The 19,919-nt window shown below is 44.4% G+C and overlaps 1 protein-coding gene across 1 annotated transcript; it reads right to left on the minus strand.

The window, feature by feature from the left end:
- Positions 1 to 4,661: 4,661 nt before the first annotated feature.
- LOC129138669 (uncharacterized) lies at positions 4,662 to 14,203 on the minus strand. Its single transcript, XM_063804232.1, has 4 exons — positions 14,107 to 14,203; positions 10,824 to 10,888; positions 8,992 to 9,508; positions 4,662 to 5,135 (listed from the first exon to the last, which is right to left on the minus strand). The coding sequence occupies exons 1-4, from the start codon at positions 14,201 to 14,203 to the stop codon at positions 4,759 to 4,761; spliced, it is 1,056 nt and encodes a 351-aa protein (XP_063660302.1). The 3' UTR covers positions 4,662 to 4,758.
- Between the last annotated feature and the right edge of the window lie 5,716 nt (positions 14,204 to 19,919).

Consider the following 19,919-nt stretch of genomic DNA (forward strand, 5'->3'; position numbering starts at 1 on the left):
CAAACCTTGCTGGTTCTGTTAGTGTTTTCTTTTCAAGATTTAAGAAGCTGTTTCCTTTAACCTCTCTATAGCTTACAAAAATTTGGAAAAACATACTTTTCTAAACAAAAATTGAAACATTTTCTTTTCCTCTCTCCTTGGTCTCTTCAGAATTCAGAAAGTATTTGTGAGTATTCTTATTTTTATGGCAATATGATTATTTGTATAAGTTCAATACAAAATATGTTTTTTTATAACAAGATACACTTGAAAACATTGTTATATTACCAAGGCTTTGACTGGAACGTTATATTTGAAAATTTCCCATTTGAGAATGCCTGGCTTCAAAAATTTCTGGCCTTAGAGTGAGTGGGCAAAAGTTTTCACTTCCTGGAAGGCTCAGAAACATCAAGACATTAGATACAGAATGAAACATTCAATGTCTGCCTTGGTTTGGCTTATTAGCATTGAGAGATTTTTAAAAGTTCAATCTGAAATTCCTTGTCAAAACTTCCAGCATGGCAAATTTTAAAGGGATGTATTTAATTATTCTTGCCACATAAATACATAAATAATCAGGCTAAATTTGACACTAAATTTATTTTGCAACCACTTTCGTCTTACTATGATCATCTTCGGTAGAAATGGGAGTCACTATAGAGATAAAAATTATTTTCCAAAAGAAAACTCAGTACACCTGTTATTAGATTGCAGTGCTGTTCATTGTTTTCTAGTTTTTCCTATCTACTTATAGGTAACTGGATTCTAAATTCTAAATTCTTCTACTTTTCTCTAATATATGGCTACAACTTTCCAATGAAGAATGAAAACTGCTCAGTTACTGAAGCCCTATAAGCCAAAATTGGACAAATTTTATGTAAATTACAAGGAACAAGTCTCATGCCAGATCTGTGGGTTCCATAGAGTTCACCAGAATATCCTATGCCACAACTGGAGACATTTAAACTTCAAACCAATACAAGAAGTTTCTGACTTCATGCTGTGGACAGCATTTCCAAGACCATCAGAACAAGATTTTCTATCATGTTGAGACTCTTACCCCTCTTAATATTTCCTTATGCCTACCTCTTTCACTTGGCAGGAAAATGCTGTAGTTAAAATTTCACATTTAGTAGATTTAGCAAGTAACTTGTACTTCCTGCTTTAATTTAACCCAGTCATGGGATGCTAGATTACCTATTATTTTCATAGAGAGAAATCTATGCAGATGATGACCTTTATTGTCAACATGGATAAATACAGTGGGTATGATAGAGTGGACTACTTGGTTCAAATGTGTAAACTCCTTGTCTGGTTATTTAATTTTAGTTGGCTTGGTTCACGGGGACCATGGCTAAGAAGCATACTCCAAACTCTTGTTATTATCTTCCTGGTAGTCATAACAGTAGTCCTCCTGGTGTGCCGTATCCACCTAAAAAGTTTTGAATGTTTCTATATAGCCATCGGTCAAACATCAAATATTCTCTCTCTGGCTATAACAACAAAACTCAAAGAAATGCATAATAATGAGGAGGACACTGTAACCCATAAATGACATGCTAAGACAACAAACACAAAATTATGGTAACCAGGAGTAGCAATGATGTCCTATGGTGATGTCTCACCTAGGTGAGAACCTGGCAGAAAGAAGGGAATTGTAAAATAAAAATTTTAGGAGACCATTATTTTGGACTAAGCTTCTGCACTAGGCCTTAACAGACCAGACTAGAAATGAAAGTGGAGCCACCCGTGCTAAAGTTCTATGTTAACATACCCAAACTAAGTTCTTATGTGACCTTCTGAGAAATCAGTAAAAAAAGAGATAACAGCCAATTTTCCAAACAGGCAAGTTTAAATCTTCACTCAGCATAATGGAGTTCCCTTTGCTTAATCCTTACACAGAAAAGGCATGTGTTGGTGATCAGATGACCCCCAGAAAAACTGCAGATGCATAAGTGAGATATAAATGATGATTCTTACATTCCACTGAGTTTTGGGTTAGTTTGCTTTATAGCAATATTAAGCTGACTGAAAGAAGCATCATTGCTAGACTAAATTTTTATAAATCTGGAGGAATTTAATGGATTTCAAATTGTTGGCCTGTAAAATGAATGAAAAATATGTTCATAGTGGTAGCACATCGTGTGCTGGTATGAAAGGTTACCTAAGTTTTGAGTCAAAAGAGTAGGGTTCCAGAAACAGTATGTTTTTTTTATATTGGGCTTTTATAAGTTCTCTCAACTTTTTTTTTTTTTTACCATTTTGATATGTTAGTCTTTCTAATAAAATGATTTGCCTTTTAGTGACAGTATTGCATTTTTGATAAGATTAAGCACAATAACCTGAACTATCTGAAGAAACAAGCATCATAGAGCCATAATTGCTGTGTTAAAAGTTTTCCTAGAATAAACACAAAAAATAATTGAAATACCTATATAATAAGTGATATTAATTACATAGAGGTAATGGACTGGAGGAAAATAAACATTATAGTTATTAAACATGATATCTCAAATTGTTTCTGGTAGAAGGTATCCAAGTTACTGGCAGTGAATCTGTATGAGTCTACAGCAACAATTCTTGCCTCCTCAGAAGAAAGAATTTGACTGAGGAGCACAAGGCAGAAAAAGAGACCAAGGCAAATTTCAGAGCAGTAATGAAAGTGTTATGCCCAGACCGTTTGTTCCCCAAAGAAGACCACCAGAGTCCAGAGTCAAAGCCAAGTGGCAAGGATCTTTACTACAAGTTCGAACCTGGTCCCTCCATTCCACAGCATACAAGAGGGCCCTGAACAATGCGAGTGTTTGCTTTTTATAACCTGAAAGTTACAGGGGAACAAAGGAATTCTTTTGGTTCCTGCTCTTTCAGTAAAACTTTGAACGGCTGTCCCCTCATCTGTCCCCTTATCGGAGACTTTCCTGGTGGTGTTTGTACTGGGCTTGTTTGTTTTGAGCCCGGGGGAAGTTTAAGAGATATATGGTGATATGTGGTGGGATAGGAGGATGGGATGTGTTTGTACTGGGCTTGTTTGTTTTGAGCCCGGGGCTGAGGAATGCACCCGGCTCTTTTCATTCCCCCCTTTCTTTTCAGGTATTTTTAGAGCCAATCTTGGGTCTTATAAGTCTGATTCTGTTTCAGCGTTTACAGGTTGGTATTGGGCTCTGAGGACCATGAGTTGTACAGTGTTAAACCTTTCTTTAACGAACCGCAAAATTCTGTTAACAACACAAGGTCCTACGGTAAGCAGAAATAGTAGACTCAGCAGGGGTCCAAGGAAGGGGGCTAACAGAGAAAACATAGATGAGTTCCACCATTGGTCTGCAGCTGAAGCAAACTGCCGTGTTCTTACTTCTGTGCTTAACTTGCGTAACTGTTGGACTCGGTCTTCCACGAGTCCTGATTCATTTATGTAGAAACAACAGTCTTCCTTTAGAAACATACACGTTCCCCCTTTTTCAGCAGTGAGTAGGTCTAAGGCCCTCCGGTTCTGCAAGGTTACCTGTGCTAGGGACGTGAGCTGCCGCTGGAGGGAGGCAAGGGACTCAGCTGACTCCTCCATAGCAACGGCAAATTGTTGGTACAGCTTGTTACTTTCTATAAGGGTGTGACCTAGGGCTCCCCCAGCCAGTCCGGCCGCCATGAAGGATGCGGTGAGGGAGATTCCTGCAATGAGGGGGAGAAATATGGCTCGTGCAGGTCTCGGTCTAGGGTCTGGGTGAATAACAGCACTAGTCCAGTTACCGGTATACCCTAGGAACTCGCCGGCAGTAAGTAGAGTTAACCGGGGAACTAATGTGACAGGAAGACACAGTAGGTTGGTAACAGAGGGGCTTGATAGGTTTTTAGATAATGTTCCATTACACCAGAAGAATATGCCTGACGGAGCCCTTAAGGTGATGTTAGGGGGCGTTGCAGTGATGTTGCAGAGGCTGGAATTAGTTCCTGAGAAACAGTAGGGAAACTTCTCTTGACTGGGGTTTAGGTATAGTGGCACGTTAGGGATAGGGGCATATGAGAGGTTTTGGTGGTGGTTAGCTTGGGCAGAGGTGGATGATCCCCATGGCAGGAGGACAGCGGTTAGCGGTGGACGCCCTAGAGTGGCACACAGAAAGCAGCCAGACAGGCTGTGAAGTCCTGTAAGGTTGGCAAGTTCTAATCCTTCTTGCAATAATTTTAACCAGGAAAAAGGACGTAAATCTTGTGTCAGGCGGTTTTCTTGTCGCTGGATATTTCCATGGACCAGGGGCCGTACCTGCACTAGACCCCGCCACAGATAGAGGTGACTGCTAGGCCATGTGGAGGCGGAGGAGTAATATACAGCCCCGTGTTGAGGCGTGGTCCAGCGGGAGTTCCAGGGGTCTCTAACTATCCATGTATATGAAAGGTCTCTATCTCGTCTGCGATGGAAGGGCCATCTGGGATCTATCTGTTCTTCTCCACCCCACCATTGATATTTATGGATGTTACAATAGTTATAAGGGCAGCCGGCACTTTGGTGCCACCAATAGTGCTTACAATTGTATTCAGTCTGATCATACTCGAAGCATATTATTGGTGCCACTGGTTTGGCTACTGGGAAATCGGTAAAATTTAGTAAAATTGGGCTATTGCACCCTGAGGAGGGGCAATCTGCACTGGCCACTAATTTCCCGGGCTTATGAGGTTGCCCAGGGTGGGTTTGGTTTTCATAAAGCCAGAATCTCCAGACAAAGGGATTAGGAGCTGGCTTTATGTTTTCCCCAGCGGCCACTAGGGCGACTAATGTTAGAGTTAGACTACCTAACTGCATGTTTGCAGTGAGTTATGCTGCCGGCGCAGGGTGAGTTTTAAGGGGTTGTTCTTAGCTCTGTCCACAGTCCACGTGTCCGGTGCTTCAGCCGCCGCCGCCGTGATTGGCCCCAGAAGGTCGGAGGTTGGGTCCACTGGCTTGACGTGGGTGTAGTGGATCCACGACGCAATGCCTTCTACCTTCAGGGCGGTGGGTGTGGTCAGGAGTACTTGGAGTGGTCCTTTCCACCTGGGCTCTAGGGTCTCTTGTCGGTGTCGCTTAACCAGGACCCAGTCTCCCGGCTGGTACGGATGGGGTGTCGGTGGGGGACTGGTCTCATATAGCTCTCTCAGCTTGGGCCAGATTTCTTGGTGAATTTTCTGTAAGGCTTGTAAGGAAAATAAGAATTCAGAGACATTTTCTGTTTCAGACTTAAGCAGGTCATCTTATAAGCTAGGAACCAGGGGTGGAGGTCTGCCATACATGATTTCGTAAGGGGTGAGGCCCAGTTTGTAAGGGGTATTACGGGCCCGGAACAGAGCATAGGGGAGAAGGACTACCCAATTAGCGCCAGTCTCTATAGTCAATTTAGTTAAGGTCTCTTTTAAGGTCCGATTCATCCTTTCTACCTGTCCTGAACTCTGGGGCCTGTAAGCGCAATGTAGTTTCCAATTTGCCCCAAGGATGGAAGCCAAGTCCTGACTTACCTTAGCGACGAAAGCGGGCCCATTATCTGACCCTATCTGGATGGGGAAGCCATACCTGGGGAGGATATCTTCTAGAATTTTCTTTGCTACGACCTGAGCAGTTTCTCTTTTGGTTGGGAATGCTTCAGTCCACCCTGAAAAAGTATCTACAAAGACAAGTAAGTACCGGTACCCGTACTTTCCTGGCTTTATTTCAGTAAAATCTACTTCCCAGTAGATACCGGGCCTGGTTCCCCTGAGCCTTGTTCCTGCTGCAGCTTGAGATTGGGGGTATGCGTTGTTAAGCTGGCAGACTTTGCAACTTGTCACGATACTGCTGGCCGTCTCAGCTATATGTCTGATTTTGAGCTTGGAGCGTCTGATCAGGTCTATCATCTGCCGGGCCCCCATGTGGGTGGTTCGGTGGATGTGTTCTAACACCTGTTGTCCTAATTTTTCTGGTAGGATGGTTTGGTCATTAGAATCAGTCCACCACCCATTCTGGATTTGTTTCAGGGGAAGTTTGTCAATCCACTGGAGATCTTGTTCTGAATATTCAGGGAAATATGGCAAGTCCCGGGGGCCCGGGTCAGGGAGCTGGAGTGCAAGGAGTTGGCTGGGAGCCTTCGCCACATTTCTTGCAGTTTGGTCTGCCAGAAAGTTGCCTTGAGCAGTTGGAGTAGTTAGTTTCTGATGCCCTGGGCAATGTACAATGGCTAATTTTTCTGGCCTCCATAGGGCTGTTAGCAGGGCTAGGATCTCTTGCTTGTTTTTTATCTCTTTTCCTTCAGCCGTCAGTAACCCTCGCTCCCTGTAAATGGCCCCATGTATATGTGCCGTTGCAAAAGCATATCGGCTGTCTGTATATACTGTCAGCTTTTTCCCCGCCCCTAAGGTAAGAGCTTGGGTGAGCGCTATCAGTTCGGCCTTCTGGGCCGAGGTCCCCGGGGGCAGGGGTTCCGCCCAGATTACCTCAGTCTCTGAAGTTACTGCCGCCCCAGCGTACCTCTGGCCTTGATGCATGAAGCTGCTCCCATCAGTGAACCAGACGAGGTCGGCGTCAGGAAGTGGGCGGTCCTGCAGGTCTTCTCGAACTCCGTGCACCTGAGCTAGTATCTCGGTGCAGTCATGGAGTGGGGCGTCCAGGTCCGGGTTGGGCAGCAGCGAGGCAGGGTTTAAGGTCGTTGGGGGCAGGAAAATTATCCTGAGAGGATTTAGTAGTAGTCCTTGGTAGTGGGTGAGCCGGGCGTTACTCATCCATCGATTAGGTGGCTGTTTGAGTACACCTTCGATGGCATGTGGAGTAACGACCCGCAATTCTTGCCCCATGACAAGTTTATGAGCATCTTGCACCATCAGAGCCGTGGCCGCAATCATTCGGAGACAAGGGGGCCACCCGGCAGCTACTGGGTCTAACTTCTTTGACAGGTAGGCAACTGGCCTCCGCCAGGGGCCTAAGTTCTGAGTTATTACCGCCTTGGCGACACCCTTATTTTCATCCACGTGTAAGTGGAAGGGCTTGGTAACATCAGGTAGTCCTAGTGCAGGCGCGGAGAGTAGGGCGGTTTTAATCTGTTGGAAGGCCAACTCGGCTTCGTCTGTCCAATTAAATGGTTGTTGCCCCCGTGTTGCCTGATACAAGGGTTTAGCCAGTTCTGCGAACCCAGGTATCCATAGTTGGCAAAATCCTGCCGACCCCAGGAATTCTCTCACTTGTCGGGTGGATTGTGGCCTGGGGATCTGCAGAACAGTTTGTTTCCGGGCGTCTGTTAGCCAGCGCTGCCCTCCCTTAAGCAGGTACCCTAGATATATTACCTCTGGCTTACAGATTTGAGCTTTCTTTGCCGAGGCTCGGTAGCCTAGATTCCCTAGAGCTTGTAAGAGACCCTTGGTCCCTTGGATGCAAGCTTCTTGGGTCTCAGCAGCAATCAGGAGGTCATCAACATACTGGAGTAAAATTATTTCAGGGTGTTTACGTTGGTACTCACCCAGGTCTTCATGGAGGGCCTCATCGAACAGGGTAGGAGAGTTTTTGAATCCCTGCGGCAGCCTGGTCCATGTCAGTTGGCCACTTATGCCCCTATCAGGGTCATTCCACTCGAAGGCGAAGAGCTTTTGGCTCTGAGGGGCTAAAGGCAAACTAAAGAAAGCATCTTTCAAATCTAAAACAGTGTACCATTGATGTTTAGGGTTTAAGGTACTTAGGAGGGTATACGGGTTAGGTACAGTTGGATGTATGTCCACAACCCTCTTGTTGATTTCTCTTAAGTCTTGTACAGGTCTGTATTCTCCACTATTAGGTTTTCGTACCGGCAACAATGGATTATTCCAGGGTGAGTGACATGGGCGTAGGACCCCTTGGTCAAGGAGCCGGCGGATATGCGGGGCAATCCCTCTCTTGGCCTCTAGGGGCATCAGGTATTGGCGTACCCGCACGGGGTCTGTCCCAGGCTTAAGTTCAATAAATAAGGCAGGACGGTGTTTTGCTAGACCTAAGCCCCCCGTTTCTGCCCACGCTTCTGGATACTGCTGGAGCCAAGTTGCTATGTCCTGGTCAGGGGCCGCTTTCTCCTGGTGGAGCCGGTACTCATCTTCTAGGTTTATAGTCAGGATGGACACGGTTTGATTGTGGGGGTTGGTCACGACGGGCCCCTCAGGGAGGAAATGGATCTGTGCTCCCATTTTATTTAGCAGGTCTCTCCCCAGTAGGGGACAGGGGCTCTCAGGGATGACCAGGAAAGAATGGGTTACATTCTTGGCTCCGAGGTTTACTGTTCTTTGTGTTGTCCATGGGTATTTCTTAACTCCTGTGGCCCCTTGTACCCACGAGGATTTGGAGGATAATTTCCCATTAGTTTTAACTAAGACCGAGTGCTGTGCTCCCGTATCGACCAAGAACTGGACTGGGGACCCCTCCACTTGCAAAGTTACCCTAGGTTCGGAGAGGGGGTCCGAACGAACCCCGTCTTCCCTAGTCTTCGTCTTGAGTGACTAGTACGGGTGTAGACCTAGGGGGTCCAGGTCCCTGTCCTCGTGGTTTCTTTTTGGGGCAGTCTCTTACCCAGTGGCCAGCCCCCTTACAATAGGCACATTGGTCTTTGCTCAGATTATCATGCCGGGGGGGCCGCCTAGGTTGGGTGTACTCTGGCTGTAGATGCTCTTTCTGTACCACTGCTGCCAGGACCTTGGTCATTTTTTCAGTGGCCTTAAATTGCTTTTCCTCTGGAGTATCTCTGTTATTGTAAACCCGCTGGGCTATATGAAGGAGGTCCTGAATCCGCTTTCCCTCCAAGTCTTCTAATTTCTGGAGTTTTCTCTTAATATCTGGGGCTGCCTGATTTACGAAAGACATTACAATAGCTGCCTGACTTCCTGGAGCCTCTGGATCTATGGGGGTGTACTGTCTAAAAGCTTCCATTAATCTTTCTATGTAGGTAGCTGGGCTCTCTGTCTTTCCCTGCAGAATAGAATATACTTTAGCCAAATTAGTGGGCTTGCAAGCAGCTGCCCGGAGACCTGCCATTAGAGTCTGGCGATAAAGGTGTAGCCGTCCCCTACCTTCTGCCGTGTTGTAGTCCCACGCCGGCCTGGTCAGAGGAAAGGTTGCGTTTATGAGGTCGGGGTTGGCAGTCGGTTGACCGTCGTCCCCCGGGACCAGGTTTCTAGCTTCTATCTGTATTCTCTCTCGCTCTTCCGTGGTGAACAAAATTCGGAGGAGCTGCTGACAATCATCCCAAGTGGGCTGGTGGGTGAACATGACACTATCTAGTAAAGCCAGTAAATCCTTGGGGTTGTCTGAAAACCGAGCACTCTGAGTTTTCCAGTTATACAGATCACTGGTGGAGAATGGCCAGTACTGGAGCCTGGGGATTCCTGTGTCATCCGGGGGTCCTATTTCCCGAAGGGGTAAAGCCACCGTGGAGTCAGGCGGCTGAGGGGGGCTGGTCCGCGAAGTGCGCCCTCGCGTCCTCCCCGCCGGCCCTTCAAAGTTACTTTCCCTTTCAGTGGTCCCATGAGTGCCGGCCGCCTCCCGTCCGCCTGCTCCCTCCCGCAGCTCAGCCAGGGGGGCTGGGGCCTGGGGCCCGGAGGGGTACGGAGGGGGTTCTGTGAACAGTGGGTCCCCGCTGTCAGGTAAAACAGGATGGGGGGGGCAGTTGGTTGCTTGGATTTTAGTGGTCGAGCAACTAGTGCCTTACAGGGTTCAGAGGCCAATTGGAAAGGGGACAGCCAAGGAGGCGGGTTCTCAACAAGGTCCTGCCATATGAGGATATATGGGATATGATCTAAGTGGCCCGCACGCCCAGGTAGGAAAATCTTGGACTTTACCCTAGTGATGACAGCAAGTCGGAAGGTCCCTTCGGGCGGCCACCCCACATCAAAGGCAGGCCATTCGGAGCGACACAGAGTAATTAGCTTTCCTTTCCTGATTTCTATACCAAGATCATGGCCCCTTGCTCTAACTTCTTTGAAATTACTCGTAAGGAGAGATAGAGGAGTGCTCTGGGTATTACCCATCCTGTAATAATTTGTAATCTCTTCCTGTAAAGGAATGTGGGTTTGAATCCCTGTAAAGGAAATCTGATCTGACTTACTTATTAATGATATCTAATCGCAGGCGCACTTTGGCAGCCCTGGTCAGAGGCAGCTGCTGCCCGCCAAACTGGGGCAGCTCAGATCGCAAGCGCGCACCGGAAGCCCGGGTCAGAGTCCCGCCCAACCAGGCAGCTCAGATACGGCTGCTGCCCGCCAAACTGGGGAAGTTCAGATCGCAAGCGCGCACCGGAAGCCCGGGTCAGAGTCAGCTGCCTGGATTGCGGTTGCGCTGGGGCAGCCCAGATTAGAGACAGCTGCTGCCCGCCCAACCGGGCAGCTCAGATACGGCTGCTGCCCGCCAAACCGGGGCAGTTCAGATCGCAAGTGTGCACTGGAAGCCCGGGTCAGAGTCAGCTGCCTGGATCACGGTCGCGCTGGGGCAGCCCAGATTAGAGACAGCTGCTGCCTGCCCAACCAGGCAGCTCAGATACGGCTGCTGCCCGCCAAACCGGGGCAGCTCAGATCGCAATATAGATCAGATGAGAGCCAGGGGACATCTCCCACCGGTCTCCGCTGGCCGTCCTATAGCGCGTCCGCCAGGACTGTGCCAGCTCCAGTTTCAGACCTCGCGAGTCACAGATTCGGATTCAGAACAGACACGGACAGACAAACGGAGACGAGCCAGCTCACCTATCAGTAGATCGATCCTAGCAGATCCGTTGACCAGGGGTCTGGTGGGCTTGGGGAATCCCGGACGAGCCCCCAGATGTTATGCCCAGACCGTTTGTTCCCCAAAGAAGACCACCAGAGTCCAGAGTCAAAGCCAAGTGGCAAGGATCTTTACTACAAGTTCGAACCTGCTCCCTCCGTTCCACAGCATACAAGAGGGCCCTGAACAATGCGAGTGTTTGCTTTTTATAGCCTGAAAGTTACAGGGGAACAAAGGAATTCTTTTGGTTCCCGCTCTTTCAGTAAAACTTTGAACGGCTGTCCCCTCATCTGTCCCCTTATCGGAGACTTTCCTGGTGGTGTTTGTACTGGGCTTGTTTGTTTTGAGCCCGGGGGAAGTTTAAGAGATATATGGTGATATGTGGTGGGATAGGAGGATGGGATGTGTTTGTACTGGGCTTGTTTGTTTTGAGCCCGGGGCTGAGGAATGCGCCCGGCTCTTTTCAAAAGTTTATTTAAAAAGGATTTAGAACAGGAAAGAAAAAAATTATGCTGGGAAGAGAACCAAGTGGGCAACTTGAAGGACAAGCGCAGTGCTGAACCTTGATCCTAGGAATTTATAGGGTGGCCCAACTCTGGCATTTTGTGCCTCTTTCCCATGATTCTTTCCTTAGGGTGGGCTGCCTGCACGTGCAGTGCCCTCCTTATCCTTTGGAAGTGAGCACACACAGTGTATTTAGGAAGTTGTGCACATGCCCATCTGAGACTTCCTTCCCTTTTCCAGGGGAGTGCCACCAGAAGATCATACGCTACCATTTTCTCTCTCTTTTTCTTTGTCTTTTTTTTCTCTCTTTCTTTCTTTTTCTTTTTTTTTTTTTTTTGAGACAGAATCTTGCTCTGTTGCCATGCTGGAGTGCAATGGCGTGATCTTAGCTCACTGCAATCTCTGCCTCCTGGTTTCAAGTGATTCTCCTGCCTCAGCCTCTCAAGTATCTGGGATTACAAGTGTGTGCCATCACACCCAGCTAATTTTTGTATTTTCAGTAGAGATGGGGGTTTCACCATGTTGGCCAGGATGGTCTCGATCTCCTGACCTCATGATCTGCCCGCCTCAGCCTCCCAATGTGTTGGGATTACAGGCGCCAGCCACTGCGCCTGGCCCATTTTGTCTCTTAATGCACATGCCCAAGAAGTTGTTTCTCCCTGGAGCCTGCATTCAATTAACACTTAAGTGCAACAGGTGTGGACCATCAGGAAATGGCCTTCCCCTGGCACCAGCTGCCAATTACCATTTTCAGAGAGGCAATGTGATAATTGTCGAATCATCACCTGATTTTCCTGGTGGGTGGGGGAAGCCTTCCTCTGCCCTACTCATGCCTATCTAACTGTCTGTAACATTCCCCCTGTCAAGAGCCCAATACCCCACATCTTTGGGGTAAACTTGGTGGTCAGTGTTCTATAACTACCTCCCACTGACAAAGTGGTGGTGATTCTCTGGGTCTTGGCCTCTTGCTAGCTGTGAGGGTAGGAGGGTGCCTCTGGGTGTTGGTGAAAGCAGTGTATAGCCAGGTCAAAGGGAGATGGGCAGGATTTCACATCCTTCCTGTCCCACTGATGGGCAGCCTGGGGGTCCCCTGTAGAAGGGTGCCTCTTGAAAATTTAGAGGACGGTATCCCTCACTGAGAATCTTCTGGAGCTTGATGGCCTAAAGCAGAGGAGACAAATTAGGTTATTATAATTAGAAGAATGTTAAAATGAAATAAGGTAGTGAAAACAGCTCCAAAAAATCCTGAGGCAGTCAACACTACATGCTAAGGTAACTAGTAGCTATAGACATGCCTGCTAAAACTTGGGTGCATTGAGCTGCTAGCCAATTCCAATGTGTGCCCATAATTAGAATATTATCTAGATTTTTACATTACCCATCCTGTTTATTTCTTCTGAGCTGCAGCAAGAGATCACTGGTTAGTTCACAGGAATAAGCAGGGTTGTTCTAAAATGCAGACAAAAACTTAAAAACAACTGATGAGACTAGAATCTAATGGTAGGTGTACCATAACTTTTGAAACATAATTTCTGTCTCTCTAGTCCTCATTTTTGTGAAAAACAAATCATGATAGGATTGATTTGTCCAAAAAATAAACTTTAGTCTTATTATACTTGGCCTCATTATTATCATAAAGTGCAACAAGAATAATTATTTTTCACGTAGGCTTTTAACTTGGCTTTGATGGAACTTTGTTCCATAGAAGGAATCTCAGATAAGACTTTTTTAAACCCCAGGCCGGCCATGGATTTGTACCATCAAATACCTAGTGGGGTAAATTTCTCTTCTCTTGAGGTCCCAAAATAACTTTGACCTCCTGATCTGTTAGAAAGTGACATTCTTTACTTACCACAGGTCAGCAACTCTGTACAGGACTGTGTAGACAAGGTATGAAGCCAGTTTTCCCAAGGGGTTTTTATTGGTTCTATAAGTCAAATTTGATTCCTTAAAGGAAAGCATGCCATTCCAGTGAAAGCCTTGGTAAAACAACCCTTTTCTCCAATTGTCCTGTTACAAAAGAAAACATTCTTATGCACTTATGCAAATAACCATATTGCCGTAAGTTAAGAATACTCACACATAGTTTCCAAACTATAGAGAAATCAGGTAGAGAGAAGCAAATATGCAACAAATTTTGTTCACAGGAATATCCTGTACTCACTTGCTACAATCTGTCAATTGCTCAAAAGAAGAGTTTCCTTGACTCTGAAAAACAAAGCAAAGGATCAGCAACATTTTAAACAAAAAGTCAAAAAAGATTACTTCAGTCTTCTATTAATTCACTTCATTCAGTTAACTGCTATTCTGCTTTATATTCATGAACATTTTAGCTCTCCATGAGAGTCATGAAAGATTTTTCTTTTATTCTAATGTCACAATCTCCAGAGTTATCAGAAATCTGCATTTAAGAACACCTGTTAATATTGTATAGCTGATTATAAAACCACCATTTAAAGAGGATTAAAAAAAGACAACAATTGTCTATGAATGACCAAAAGTCTTAGGGCAGCCACAGTTAAAGAAACAATTGACAAAGAAATGTGTCACCTCCGTGGCACACAACAGTTTTACATAACAATTTTAATTATTAATAACATATACTAAGTTGTATTAGAATTCCATAGTTTTGGAGCACATACCAATAACATATTTATATGAATACAGCTCAGAGAAAGAACTCTTAGCAACTTTTGGTGAAAAACCTAGTTAGTAAGCAGTTTTAATTATGTGCTTGGTTTGGAGCAGATAAGAGGCACAGATAAGATCTGACTCTTTCGAGAATAGCTAGGGGTGTGGCTAACTCCACATATCCCCAGGTCTTACCTACCTGTAACAGCAGGCAAGTTGTATAGTTATGATTCATAGTGAAGCATTGAGGAGGTCTAATAACAATTAAATTGTATAACATTTATTGCATAAATTACCTTTCATGAATCCTTTCACGGCTGACACTGACCATCTTTGACATGCTCGGACATTCTGATTTGTCCTAAATATCCCTCTTTTTAAACAACCAGTCATTTTACTTTAGGACAATAAGATTCCTTCTTATATAAAATCTCTTTTCTTTATAACCTCTCTACCAAAAATACCTCTTTGCCTTTATAACCTTTGAATTAGGCAAAAGTCATTTTCCTTCTGTTAAAAAATTAAAGTTTGTACTGCACATTGCTATGCAGGCCCTGTGAAGGGAGAGTAAAGACGTTATCTACATACTGTAGAATTTAGCTCTCCTCAAGTGATTACTTGGTTAGATTTTTGCTAGGGCTATTAGAGAGGAAGATGAATTGGACAAATATTAAATGAACACCCATCTTGGAGGGTACATTTTTGCGCCAAAGAGGTGAGGAGTAGCCAGACCTTACAAGGCACTGTTGAGAGAATGGTAATTGGTCCCTTAAGTGATATAAAGGAGTGTGAATCTCTTTTTGAGGGAGGGGATGCTATTTGCCTCACACAACAGGTTTATCCCTGTCCTCCTTATTCTGCTCTCGGTTATAAAAGACTAAAGAACCTAATCTGAAGACCCCCTGCACAGGAGCACTGTGTTGCAAGGCTGACTTTTGTAATTTCCTACCAGTTCATTTTTAAGCCAAACAGTTTAAGGTTAGGAAAAAATTAAACTTTTCCCATTTTTAGGGAATGCATCCAAGGGGTGTGTCCTGTGTATGAAGACACAGTTACTCATCTGCCATTTGTGAAGAGGGAACAGAGGGGAAAAAAAGAGGAAAAAGAAAAAAGAAGGTATCTCCCCTTTCTTCCTATTATCCCCAATGGGGTGTCCCCCATCATCCTGGGTTCTGGACTTAAGCAGTCTTTACCATGTACCATTGGTCCCATCTTGTCACAATTACCCACTTGAGAACAGAGGAGATATTGGAATGAACAGTTGGTCCCTGTTCATTTCTGGAGTTTCAGAATTAACTGGTCCTCACTGTGTACCACCCCCCATCCTTTCATCTCTGTTCTCATGGTAATCTGTTAGCCTGGGACCACCCTTCATCTCTGTTCTATGGGTCTCTTGCATCTGTGGCCTTGGGCCAGCCTCCTTGTCTCCATAACCTTAGAGTGACCCTCACTCAGAGCATTTTACGAATAAAATGATTATCTCTTTTCTTAGAAGATTGTTTCTCCATTAACTGCTGCAAGGACTGGACTTCTTTCCCTCCTCCCTTACAATACGACCTTGAAGATCTTGATACAGGTTGAGAAGGGCATGGAAGTAATTAGAGAAATGGAGGCTGTAGGAGGAAGTAGAAGGAAGTGAGAGAAATATTCATGGAAAGGCTTCATATGCTCTTGAAAATAGCTGCTCTTGGATTCCAGAGGGTCATGTGTATTCACCCTCTGGACATAAAGCAGTAACCTCCGGAGGACTTGGGGCTTGGGGTAAGAATTTCTCCTCTTCCCAAAGTCGTGCTGGCTAAAAAAGCAAGAGGGTGGAATCCTTAAAGGGCCAGAGTGAAGCCGCATGCAGCCAGACAAGCTGGTCATGATAGCTATCAGAAAACTTAGCCCTTGGGCATAACAGCAATGAAAAGCACCTGGTGAGTTCTAAGAAGCTGGCAGAGCTGGGGTTCCAGTTAGTGTCCTGGCCATGTGCCAGCAGGGATGGGAAGGATTGAAGGTCATCTGAACTGGCAAAAAACAAATATAAACCTCCAGAGATATTCGCAAGGGAGTCCATGACTTTGCTGCTGCACAAACGCAGAGAACCATGGGGGCATCAATAACGGAGTGTGTATTTAAGAAGTCACATGGCATGCAAAGTAAAAGCAAAGAAGCAGGCTTGTCCCCAAGGTGGAAGGTCCAGTGGATGTCCAAAGCCATTTCAGAACACACATACAGAGAAAACAGGAAATTGAGCAGTTCAGGTTTTTGGAAAAGAGCTGATTTTAGATGGAAGAAATAAAAGCAGAAGAATCCCCAAACATTGCATAGTTTGTAAGTCTTAGCCTCACCACTCTCAGGACCCTCCTGTCTAAGAGGGCCATTTAGTGCCTCTAATCTTCTCATTGTGAACCCTAAGGTCTTTCCTACCCACAGAAGCCACCTATCGGGGTGAGCTGAGAAATTTGCTGGGGAAACCAGAGTCACCTAAGGCCAAGAGGAATTGTTCTGGGGGTTGGTTAGTAAGCAGGAGAGAGAGAGAGAGAGGAAAAACCACACACGGGGTTGGATGCCTCCAGCCAAAGAAGACGAGGCATAGAGATATCTTACCACTAAGGAACATATCTGAGTCACGTGGCACCAAATATGTTAGTGGTGGCAAATATCAATATCTGAGTCACTTGGCATCAAATATGTTACCAGTGGAAGGTATCCGTGTTACCAGTGGTGAATCTGTATAGGTCAGCAGCAATCTCAATTCTTCCCTCCTCAGGAGAAAGAATTTGAGGAACATATTCTCCAAAAGAGACCAAAGCAAGTTTCAGAGCAGGAGTGAAAGTTTATTTTAAAAGGCTTTCGAACAGGAAAGAAAGGAAAGTATGCTTGGAAGATACCCAAGCAGGTGACTTGAAGGACAAGTGCAGTGTTGAACCATGATCCTAGGACTTTATAGGCTGACCCATCTCTGGTGTTTTGCACCCCTTTCCCATGATTCTTCACGTAGGGTGGGCTGTCTGCATGCTCAGTGCTCTCCTTACTGTTTGAAAGTCAGCACGCACCGTGTGTTTAGGAAGTTGTGTGCATGGCTGTCTGAGGCTTTTTCCCTTTTCTAGTGGAGTGCCCAACAGAAGACGATTCTCTGCCATTTTGCCTCTTAATGCACATGCCCGGGAAGTTACTTATTCCTGGAGTCTACATTCAGTTAACACTTTAGGGCAACAGGTGTGGACCATCAGGAAATGGCCTCTCCTTGGAGCCAGATGCCAATTATCATTTTTAGAGAACCAATGTAATAATTGTCAAATCATCACCTGATATTCCTGGTAGGTGGGTGGAGCCCTCTCCTGTCTAACTACCTGTAACAAAATGTATTTGAGTATTGTCAGCCCAATCATGATTTTAGAAATGGAGAGATTCTTCAAAAGACCTAAAAATCAATGTTAAAAAAACCTATTTTCCTGTAACCTATGAAATTAGTATAAAAGAAATATTTAAAAAATTGTTTACTTTCATAAAATTTAGCTATTATATGTAATTTATCTTGACATTAGCACTGTGACTCTGAAGCAAAACAATGTTAGTGGCAGCTGAAGTTTTAACTTAAGCAAAATGTATAGGTTTAATTGATTTTTTCAAAATTTTATTAATAGCAAAGTTGGGAAATGTAAGGTGGGTAATAAATAGAATCTTATAATTTTTTCTCTGCAAATGAAGATGTTTTAAATATTATTTGTCTTCATCTTTTAAATGCTAGCATAAAATAAAAACAATGTACTAGACATGTTCTATAAACTTTTGTAAACAAATTTACATTTGTTAATATGAAATAAATGGTAACATGACTAATTTTAGAATCTTTATAATGTTGCAAATTGTGTATTGATATACACAATTACAGGCATGAGCCACTGCACCCAGCCTTAATTTTTTTAATCATCAGTTTAAAAATGATCAGTTTTATTACAAATTAGTAATTTTACAATAATATTAAGGGGTTTAAGAGGCTCTATTTCTTTTATTCAATTATTGTCTATTTATTTGGATCCAAACATAATTATCACCAAATATTTCATTTTTTCCATTGTTTAACCCCTTAAAGTTCTATCTAAAATGAATTACGTGATTGGACTTAATACATTTTTGCTGATGATAATTATCTCTCTGTCTGTACTCCTGGAGATAAACTCCAACACCACAAGAGTAATGTTAATGGATCCCATCTACATGTAAGACCTGTCTAGACATGGAGACGAGTAGGGGGTTTGAAGGCATCACTTTATGCGAGAGTAACAATAAGAGGAGCCATCCACGCGCTGTATCATTGAAATAAAGTTTAACTAAATCACAAGATGTTGTGGGAAGTCAGGGACCCTGAACGGAGGGACTGGCTGAAGCTATGGCAGAAGAACATAAATTGTGAAGATTTCATGGACATTTATTAGTTCCCCAAATTAATACTTTTATAATTTCTTATGCCTGTCTTTACTGCAGTCTCTAAACATAAATTGTGAAGATTTCATGGACATTTATCACTTCCCCAATCAATACTCTTACAATTTCCTGTGCCTGATTACTTTAATCTCTTAATCCCGTCATCTTCATAAGCTGAGGATGTATGTCCCCTCAGGACCCTGTGATGATTGCGTTAACTGCACAAATTGTTCATAAAGCATGTGTGTTTGAACAATGTGAAATCTGGGCACCTTGAAAAAAGAACAGGATAACAGCGATGTTCAGGGAACAAGGGAGATAACTATTAGGTCTGACTGCCTGGGAGCCGGGGCAGGACAGAGTCATATTTCTCTTATTGCTGAAAACGGGTAAGAGAAATATCGCTGAATTCTTTCCCCAGTAAGGAATATTAATAATTAACAGCCCTGGGAAAAGAATGCATTCCCAGGGGGTGGCCTCTAAAATGGCCACTCTGGGAGTGTCTGCCTTATGCAGTGGTAGATAGGGATGAAACACGCCCTGGTCTACTGCAGCACCTCCAGGCTTGCTAGGATTAGGAAATTCCAGCCTGGCAAATTCTAGTCAGACTGGTTCTCTGCTCTTGAACCCTGTTTCCTGTTAAGATGTTTATCAATGACAATGTGTGCACAGTGGGACATGAAACTTCATCAGTAGTTCTAGTTTCGCCCTGGCCTTGTGACCTTGCCCTGCCCATTTGCCTTGTGATATTTTATTGCCTTTGAAGCATGTGATCTCTGTGACCCACACCCTATTTGTACACTCCCTCCCCTTTGAAAATCGCTAATAAAAACTTGCTGGTTTTGGGGCTCAGGGGGCATCACGGAACCTGCCGACATGTGACGTCTCCCCCGGACACCCAGCTTTAAAATTTCTCTCTTTTGTACTCTTTCCCTTTATTTCTCAGACCAGCCGACACTTAGGGAAAATAGGAAAGAACCTACCTTGAAATATTGGGGGCTGGTTCCCCTGATAACAAGGAAAAGTTGAAAGAAACTGAGTGGAGTTTTATTCTTTTTATCTTTTAGTTTTTTAAATTTAAATGAAATTGTATATATTTAAAATGTACAGTGTGATATTTTGATATACATATACATAGTGAACTCATTACTACAGTACAGTTAATGTGAATTAACATTCGTGGTTGTATTTTTTTTCTTGTGTTGAGAATACTTGGGACATGCAATCTTAGCAATTTTTTTTCTAAAGAAGACTTATATATATGGCCAATAGGTATAAGAAACAGTGCTAGGCACAGTGGCTCACACCTACAATTCCAGCACTTTGGGAGACCAAAGTGAGAGAATCACTTGAGCCCAGGAGTTCAAGACCAGCCTGGGCAACATGGTGAGACTCTGTCTCTACAAAAATTAGAAAACTAGTCAGGCATGGTGGCACATGCCTATAGTCTCAGATACTCAGGAAGTTACGGCAAGAGGATCCCTTGAGCCCAGGAATTCAAGGTGGCAGTGAGCTGTTATTGCACCACTGCACTCCAGCCTGAGCTCCAGCAAGACTCAGTCTCAAATAAAAAGGAAAAAAGTGCTCAACACCACTTTGCATTAGGAAAATGCAAATGAAAACCACCATGAGATATAATCATACCCCAGTTAGAATGGCTAGTATAGAAAGATGAAAGATAACAAGTGTTGGTGAG

Source organism: Pan troglodytes, chromosome X (assembly GCF_028858775.2).
Source record: "Pan troglodytes isolate AG18354 chromosome X, NHGRI_mPanTro3-v2.0_pri, whole genome shotgun sequence".
In the NCBI taxonomy this organism is placed as follows: domain Eukaryota; kingdom Metazoa; phylum Chordata; class Mammalia; order Primates; family Hominidae; genus Pan; species Pan troglodytes.

Coding starts and splice junctions, on each gene's coding strand:
- LOC129138669 (XM_063804232.1), bottom strand. CDS start 14,203: ATGACTGGTTGTTTAAAAAGAGGGATATTTAGGACAAATCAGAATGTC. Junction 10,889..14,106: donor CGTGAAAGGATTCATGAAAG/GTAATTTATGCA, acceptor TGTAACTTTCAG/GCTATAAAAAGCAAACACTC. Junction 9,509..10,823: donor CTGTGGAACGGAGGGAGCAG/GTTCGAACTTGT, acceptor TCCGGGCCCCAG/GCCCCAGCCCCCCTGGCTGA.